The following is an 8,284-nucleotide window of genomic DNA, read 5'->3' on the forward strand; positions in this document are numbered from 1 at the left end:
TTGGGGGGAAGAGACGGGGGTGAGGACGAAGAGGAGAGGTGGAAATCACAGAACCAGCTGGAAGCAGCTCTGCAGCCATGGAGTTGGGGTTCTGGTGGGCACCGAGTGCTGGCTACATGTCTTTGTGCCGATGGAGAGTGCAGGCTTTGGGGCTGGAGGTGGCCACATCCCTGTGGCTTTCCCCTGTCGTCCCGAAGCTGGGAATGAACCCATTTAATGCAGTGTTAGCGAGCAGGCATTCTTTATTTATGATGTCGGATGCGTGAGGGGATACCTCCACCCCAACCATGCATCCCTGGAACAAAAGACCTTCAGCTTATATACATTACATTACATCATAGAATGGCTTGGGTTGGAAGGGGACCCCAGGGATCATCAGTTTCCAACCCCCTGCCACAGGCAGGGCCACCAACCTCCATATCTAATACTACAGTGGGCTGCCCGGGGCTCCACCCAACCTGGCCTTGAACACCTCCAGGGATGGGGCATCTCCAGCCTCTCTGGGCAGCTGTGCCAGCACCCTCACCGCTCTGTGAAGAACCTCCCCCTGCCACCACCGTGCTGGGAAGGACCCTGGATAGGACGAGGGGAAGTGCTCCCAGGCACAACTGTGGGGGATGCAGGATCCCCGCCAGGGATGCTTCACAGGAACCCCAAAGGTGCAGCCCCACGGCGCAGGGGGAGCCCCATCCCCAACACCTGCAGCTCTGTGGACAGACCTCCGTGGACAGACGACAGCAGGCAGGCTCAGCTCCTCGGGCTTTACTGGCTGCACTGTGCTGGGGGAGATGCTGCAGGGGAGGGGGGACATCATCCCTTGGGTACAGACCATGGTGACGAGCTGCGTGTCCCCGGGTGTTGTCGGATGTGGGGAGACGGGGAGGAGGAATGGAAGGAGTGGGGAGCAGGATGGAGAAGGAAGGTGAAAAGCAGAGGAGCTGAGCAGAGCTGGCTGCTCCCAGAGCTGTTCCCGATGCCACGGCACGGCTCCTGCCTCCACTGCTATCACACCAAAGTGCATCAGCCCCCGCCGTGACGGCATCCATCCCACGGCCCCACATCGGTGGACGATGGTGGCCCACACATCGTCCCAACGCCCACACATCCCACGCCGGGGGCCGCAGCCTCCGTCTCGTCCTTCTCACGGCCAGGCGTCCTCCTGCAGCCCCTCGTCCTCCCGTGGCGCCCTCCCGGGCTCCAGCAGCGAGGCCAGGACGGTGTGCAGCGCCCTCCAGGGCTGGGGGCCGGCGGGGGGTCGGGGCGCGGGGATGCGGGTGGGCTTCCTGCCGGGCTGCGCGTCCAGCCGGGGCCGGGCACGGGGCCGCAGGGCGGGGGACGCGGGGATCCCCGGCACCGCCGCGGTCTCCATCCCCTCCTCTTCCACCGCCGGCGCCCACTCGGGGTCGGACTCGGCACCGGAGGCCGGCACGCAGCCGCTCTCATCCGACGAGCTGGACGGGCGGCCGCGGCGCTCCTGCGGGTGGGGGGCGGCCGGGGGACCCCCGTTGCGACGGCCGTCCTCGGGCGGACCGCCGTGCTTGTTGCCGAGCACGTTGAGGGAGGACGAGGAGGACGAGGAGGAGCAGTACGCCGAGTCGGCGGCCGCCCCGCTGTTGGGCTCCAACGTCCCGTGCGCGGGGCGGGCGGGGGGCGACGGCTCCGCGTCCCCCATCTCCATCAGCCGCGTGTTGGCCAGAAACTCTTCCTCCAGCCGCCCCAGCAGCTGCTGTTCCTGCCCGGGCTCCAGGCACAGCGGCGCCCGCAGCCTCCGCGCCAGCTCTTCCAGCTCCTCCTGGAAGGCGTCCCCGTCCCCGTCCTCGGCCCCGTCCCCGGGCAGAGAGGAGCGCCGAGGGCCGGAGGGCCGCGTCGCAGCGCGGGGTCCGCCGTCGGCGCGCGCCCACGAGTGCTGCCCGTCGCGCCCCGCGCCGGATGAGCAGCACGGCGTCGGCACCGGGCCGGCCCTGACTGCGGGCGCGGGGCAGCCCCGGCCCGTTGGGGACGCGCGGGCGGCCGCGCTCCTCCCCGCCGCCCGGGGTGGCGGTGCGCATCGGGAGCGGACTGCGGTCGCCCGAGCGGCTGCGTCCGGGCGGCGGGCGGCGGGGAGAGGGGCAGGAGGCGGGCGGGGGGCGGTGGCCCCGCGGGGGTCCCACCGATGAGGCCGACGAGGAGTCGCTGTCCCCGGAATGGCGGCGGGTGCGGGTGGAGTCGCGGGGCCTGGAGCGGGGAGAGAGGGGGTCAGCGCAGAGCAACGGCATGCGACTGCTGCACACCGCAGTGCACATCCCATTGCATGTCCCATTGCTCACTCCACTGCACGTCCCATTGCATGTCCCATTGCACATCCCACTGCACGTCCCATTGCATGTCCCATTGCACATCCCACTGCACGTCCCATTGCACATCCCATTGCACGTCCCATTGCATGTCCCATTGCAAATCCCATTGCTCACCCCACTGTACGTCCCATTGCATGTCCCATTGCACGTCCCATTGCATGTCCCATTGCTCACTCCATTGCACATCCCATTGCACGTCCCACTGCACATCCTATTGCTCACCCCACTGCACATCCCATTGCTCACCCCACTGTATGTCCCATTGCACATCCTGATGCACACCCACCTGTGCGTCCTACTGCCTTCCCCCTGACCTCCTGCATCCCACTGTGTGCTCACGGGACTCAGCCCACCCTTCCAGCCCACCGCACGCCCGCCTGCATCCCTCCGTACGCCCCCTGCATTGCCGCTGCACCCGCACCGCGCCCCCCGCAGCCCCTGCACGCACCCCGCGCGGCCGCAAGGGGGCAGCACTGCGCCCGCGCAGCAGCCGGGCGGGAAGCACTGCGCATGCGCATTAGCAGGGCGGGAAGCGGCGGGGCGAGGCCGGGCGGGGCTGTGTGGGGCCGGGGCTGCCTGTGGGGGGGGGGGGGGGGGGGGGGGGGGGTGAGGCCTTAAGGGGGCGTGGGGGGCTGATGTGGGGCCAAGGCCCGCCACGGTTCCGAGGTGCTGCTGTGAATCCCAGGCCTGCTGTGGAGAGGGGCTGTCTTTGAGGGTTGAGGCCTGCTATAGGGCTGAGGCCTGCTATAGGGCTGAGGCCTGCTGTGGAGACTGCTATAGGGCTGAGGCCTGCTATTGGGCTGAGGCCTACTGTGGGGCTGAGGCCTGCTGTGGAGCCTGCTATAGGGCTGAGGCCATGCTGTGGGGCTGAGGCGTTCCCAGCTGCCAGGTTTCCCAGCCCAGCCCGGCCCAGCCTGGCTTCCTTCCCCCGCCACGCAGCAGCGGTCAGTTTGGGAAGCGTTGCCATAGCAGTGGGCCGTCCCCATCCTGTCCCGCTGTGCCAGGCCCTGTGTCACAGCCAGGCCTGCCCTGTGCTCCCCCCCTCATCCCGGCTGACTCACCGGCTCTGCTGTGTGTCACAGCACAGGCTGGGGGGTGACAGCGAGACCCCCCCAACCCCACAGCACCCACAGACACAAAGCCTTACCTGAGTGCACTGGCGGGGCTCCTGGATGGGCTGGCGGGGGCCCGGGGGGGCAGGACGGCTCCAGGCGCAGGCTTTGGGGTGCTGCCCCGCTCCGTCCTGCTGTAGCCAACGTCCCCCCAGCCTGGCAGCCGCTTGTCCCCGAGGCTGGTCGTGTCGGCACGGCGCGGGGTGCTGGGGCTGGGGGCGTGGGGTGCGGGGCTGGCACTGTTGACGGCGGGTTTTGGTGGGGAGAAGGTCAGGGTGCGGGCGGGGGGCAGGCGGTGAGCTGTGAGAGAAGGTGACAGCACAGGGTCAGTGGGGAGCACGGCCCTTCTAGCCCCTCGTGCTGCGCGTGGGTCTTCCAGCAGTTAAAACATGAAATGTTTTCTCGCTCTTTTCTCATTTCAGTCAGATCAGTGCCCTGAGCTGCCCAGCCCAACCCACGGGAAAGGAGCCCATGGAAATATGGGAGCGGTGAAACATTCTGGGGTCAGATTGACAATGGGGGTCACTCACACAGGGAGGAGCAGCGGCACGGGTCGTGCTTGTCCAGGTAATGTTCCAGTGTGTCCCAGCCACCGCCGACACGCACCATGACGTGGCTCCTCAGCACCTGGGGAGAGCACAGCACCAGTCACACTGCTCCCCACCCCGCCAGCCACAACAAGCAGCTTCTGGGCAGGTTCTGTGTGCCCACCCCAAGCTGATGGGCTGTGAAGGGGTTCGGGAGAAGAAAGGGGAAGGATTAATTTTGTAGGGAATAAACTACGAATTTGGGTAGGTGAAGGGTTTCCCGCTATGTCTGGGACAAGGGTTGGTTCCACTGCTTGAATCCTGGAAACCATGTGGCTGACCCTGGCCATGACCAGCGCTGTTATCTGCGGGGCCGTGCCAGGACACAGCTCCCTGTTCCTCTTCCCGACGTGATAAATCCTGTCCCCGCCCCGCAGGGTCAGGCTGGGGTACTGAGCATCGCAGCACCAAACCCCGGCCCCAGCTCAGCCCCACGTTGGGCCCCCAGCGCTGTGTCCCCAGGCCCCCCCCGGCCCCCAGCAGAGAAAGGAGTGGGAGAGGGACGCGGCGGCTCTTACTCGAACAAAGATCAGTGCGTTGGAGTCTCCCACTTTGTATTTACCCTCTGAGATTTTGACCATGGGGAACTGGGATGGGCACGTACAGCAGCCCAGGATCTCCCGCACCTGTGGGCAGAGATGAGAGCTCAGTCAGCGGTGCTGCGGTGGGAGCAGAGCCCACAAAGCCTCCCTGGGAGAGGGGCCCCGGGGGCTTCCCACGGCCGGGCAATGAAAAGAGCCATAAAAATGAATTAAAAAAGCCCCGATATCCTCCCGCCCGCCCAGGCGCGTACCTGGGATCAGTTTTCACATGGGTTCCCAAACCAAGTGGGCTGAGGTTGGACACAGCTCAGTTCATCCACCACAGCCCCACTCCCCAAAGCCCCCCAAGGGACCCCAAATTGCGGACACGAAAGCCCGCCAGGCACTCACTGCATGGCTGGGATCACCTCAGGAAGGAAACCCCCACGGGGCAGCGGCACCACATTGTCACAGGGAAGGGACCACCCGCACACGCACACAGTTATGCACAGAAAAGGGTTAAGTCCCTAATCATTGAGGTGCACGGGGCTGGGAAGCGGCAGCAGCGGGCTGACGTCAGGGATTAGGCAGCAATTCTGCGCCGGGGGATGTGGGGACGCGGCCGCATCCTGCCTTGGCTGCTGGAGTGGCACAGTGTGTGGTGCAGTGTGGGCACACAGCGGCTCAGGGGGGTGTGTGGGGACAGGGACCCCCAGGCGCAGCCCCTTCTCCCCGGGTTAAGCTGGGGTTTGGCATTGGCACGAACTCATCCTGAGCAATGGCTGCTGTGACGGTGCTCCCATCACCTGCAGCTCAAACTCACTGCCTTCCCCAGCTGAGCATTTCTTTCAGCATTTCTTTCTTTTTTTTTTTTTTCCTTTTTTTGCAGTTCCTCCTTTCTGTTCATCATTCCAGCCAGGATAGATCAGGTTGCCCTGAACCCCTCAACTGTAGGGAAACTGAGGCATGGGGCGTACAGCCAGTGGGAGCTGTGGGCCTGACCCTGCCACCATGCCAGGGGACACGGGGACATGTGCTGCCAGCCCTGGGGACCTGTCCCCCGATGCAGCCAGGCCAGATCCAGGCTCCTCCCCGCCTCCAACACTGCCCATAAAAGCCCATGGAGAGGCATTACGCAGCCCGGAAAAATGCACTCAGGGCTGGCAGCACCCGGCTGTGGGGAGCAGGGCAGGTGGGATGCACGTTCCCCCACATCCCCCTTTGAGCTGCATGCTGCCGGGCTTAGTGAGGAACTGGGGTTTCAATTAAAAAAGGCTTTGGGATTAGGGGATCAGAGCAGGGCAGAGCCTTCCGCCCCTCCCCGGCCGCGTTAATCTGGCATCTGCCTGGTGCACGGGCTGCATCCTGCGCCCAGCCCGGCGTTAATCCCAGCTGAGCGGCTGGTCTGGAGGGGACACAACGTCCCTCTGCCTGATGTCCTCATGGAGGGCAGTGTGGGGTGGCAGCCCCGTCACGCCGTGTCACCCACATCTCCGGGAGGAGGAGGAGGTGGTGGTGGTGATACCCACATCTCCCCTGTGATTACAGCTCCAAAATAACCTTCCCATGACGTCCGGAGGGCACAGAGCCCAGCTGGGCTGCTGAGGACCTCCCACTGACCACAGAGAGCTGGGTTGGGTGCATAGAGAAGACATCCCACGGGCTGGAGAGAGCCTGGTTGGGTGGCTGGAGAGGACCTCCCATGGGCAACAGGGCTCCCTGTTCCGTGCACAGAGGTCCTCCCAGGAGCCATAAAGACCTGCGTAGGATGGATAGAGAGGCCCCCGCTGCTCCTACAGCTCCCTATTGGGTGTATGGAGGTCCTCCCAGGGGCCATAAAGACCTGTGTAGGATGGATAGAGAGGCCCCCGCTGCTCCTACAGCTCCCTGGTGGGTGCACAGAGAAGCCCTCCCTCCCCATGGGGCAGACGTGGAGCTCCTGGCCCCCAGAACCCCGCGGTGCCGCTCACCAGCTCGTCCAGGTTCCTCAGGTCGCACAGGGAGACGCGCTGTGCCTGCCCGGGGTACGCGGGCGACTCGGGGCGCAGGGCCTGGCTGCCCCGGGGTGCTCCCAGCGCGCCGCACGTTTGGTCCCGCAGCTCCTCCTCGATCTCCTCCTCCATCTGGATCAGCATGGGGGCCAGCATGCCAAACTTGGAGCCCCTCCTGGCCACCTCCAGCAAGCAGAGGACCACGTTCTTCTCGTTCTTCTTCAGCACCAAGTCGTTGGTCTCGAACATGAGCACATCCTGGATGCCGAGGTCCTGCCGGCACCAGCGGATGAAGTTGGAGACGTTATCTCTGGCGACGAAGGAGCCGGGCGCCACGTTCCTGGCCTGGAAGACGACCTCGTTGCGGGGGACGCGGGCGGCCGCCTCGGGGTGCCGCTGCTGGAACTCCATGGCCACGCGGTTGACGTTGTTGGCGTGCTGGCAGAGGTCGCAGCCCGTGGCCAACGCCTCCAGGAAGGTGTCAGCCGCCATGTCCAGGTCGTAGAGCGCGTTGAACCACTCGGCCAGGTCCTCCTTCATGGCGTCCAGGTACTCCTCGCTCGAGCGGAAGGGGCGGATGCTCTTGGAGGCTGCAGACTGGATGTTGCTCTGGTCGGCCATGGTGAGCTGCAGGGAGGGGGGTGGGGGGGAGGCACCGTTATAGGGGGCCCCGCACCACGTGTCCCCCCAGACCCGGGGATGTCACCACTGCTACCAGCATCCCCCATCCTCTGCACCCCGTGTCCCCTCTGTCTCCTGGGCTGGGCTTAACCCTGTCCCCAGAGGTGCTCCCCCAGAGCTGTGCAGTCCCTGTGCCCCCACCAGCACGGCGTCACCTGCAGGGCTGGGGGTGGCTATGAGGGAAGCCCCCCCGGCTGACCCCACGGGGCTGCACTGGTGGGGGTGCTGCACTGCGGGGGTTCCCACCTGCTCTTCCCCATCAGGAAACTGCTGAACCCGCGGCCTGGGGGGGCCCCACACCTCAACCCCAACATTTTGGGGGCCCGTGCCGGTGGGGGGCTCTGCTGTGTCGGGGTGGGGGGGGGGGGTGGGTTACGGCGGGAGGGGTTACTGCGGGGGCTGCACTGATTGGGGCGCTCTTCGCTGGGGGATGGGGGGGGTCTTTCCCCCGGGGGTCTCTCCCGGGGGGTCGGTGCCGGGGGGGCCATGGGAAGCGCAGCCCCAGGGGATGGCGGGAGCGGGCCGGCACCTGCGCGGCAGATGCGGGGACGGGGGGAGGGGGATGGGGGCAGGACACGGGGACACGCGCACAGCCCCCCCCCACTCCCAGCACTCACCGCCGCCTCCGCCTCCGCGCTCCGCTCCCGCCGGGCCGCGCCGCTCCGCCGCCCGCTCCCCGCTCCGGGCCGGGCCGGGCTCTGACCGCCGGGGGGGCTCCGCCGCCGCCTCCCGGCCCCGCACCCCCGCCGCCATCCGCCGCGGCCCCGCGCGGCGGAGCGGAGCAGAGAGCGGAGCGCAGCGCCGAACGCCCGCAGCCCCGCCGCGCCGCGCCCCGGCCGGGGAAGTTGGAGGCGGCCCAGAAAGGGCCGGGATGGGAGCGGCGGGGGCGGGGGCACAGCCGGGCCGGCGGAGCTGCGGAGCTGCGGATGGGGGGCGCGGCCACGGCGGGGCCGGGGGGGGGGGGGGGGGGGTGGACGCGAAAACACGAGGGGACGTTGGCCGTGGGGAGACGCGGAGGCGGAGGGCTGCGGGGCAGAGGCACAAACGCGGGGATCG

The 8,284-nt window shown here is 66.9% G+C and overlaps 1 protein-coding gene across 1 annotated transcript; it reads right to left on the minus strand.

Moving 5' to 3' along the window:
• Nucleotides 1-224: 224 nt before the first annotated feature.
• GAS2L1 (growth arrest specific 2 like 1) lies at nucleotides 225-8,093 on the minus strand. The gene is given in 7 exon segments (XM_015294897.4): nucleotides 225-1,915; nucleotides 1,917-2,214; nucleotides 3,484-3,748; nucleotides 3,979-4,075; nucleotides 4,554-4,661; nucleotides 6,527-7,174; nucleotides 7,846-8,093. Coding segments are annotated over 6 exon segments (2,184 nt in total). The 5' UTR covers nucleotides 7,169-7,174; nucleotides 7,846-8,093; the 3' UTR covers nucleotides 225-1,141.
• Nucleotides 8,094-8,284: the final 191 nt, after the last annotated feature.

The sequence above is a fragment of the Gallus gallus genome, chromosome 15 (assembly GCF_016699485.2).
Source record: "Gallus gallus isolate bGalGal1 chromosome 15, bGalGal1.mat.broiler.GRCg7b, whole genome shotgun sequence".
Classification (NCBI taxonomy): Eukaryota; Metazoa; Chordata; class Aves; order Galliformes; family Phasianidae; genus Gallus; species Gallus gallus.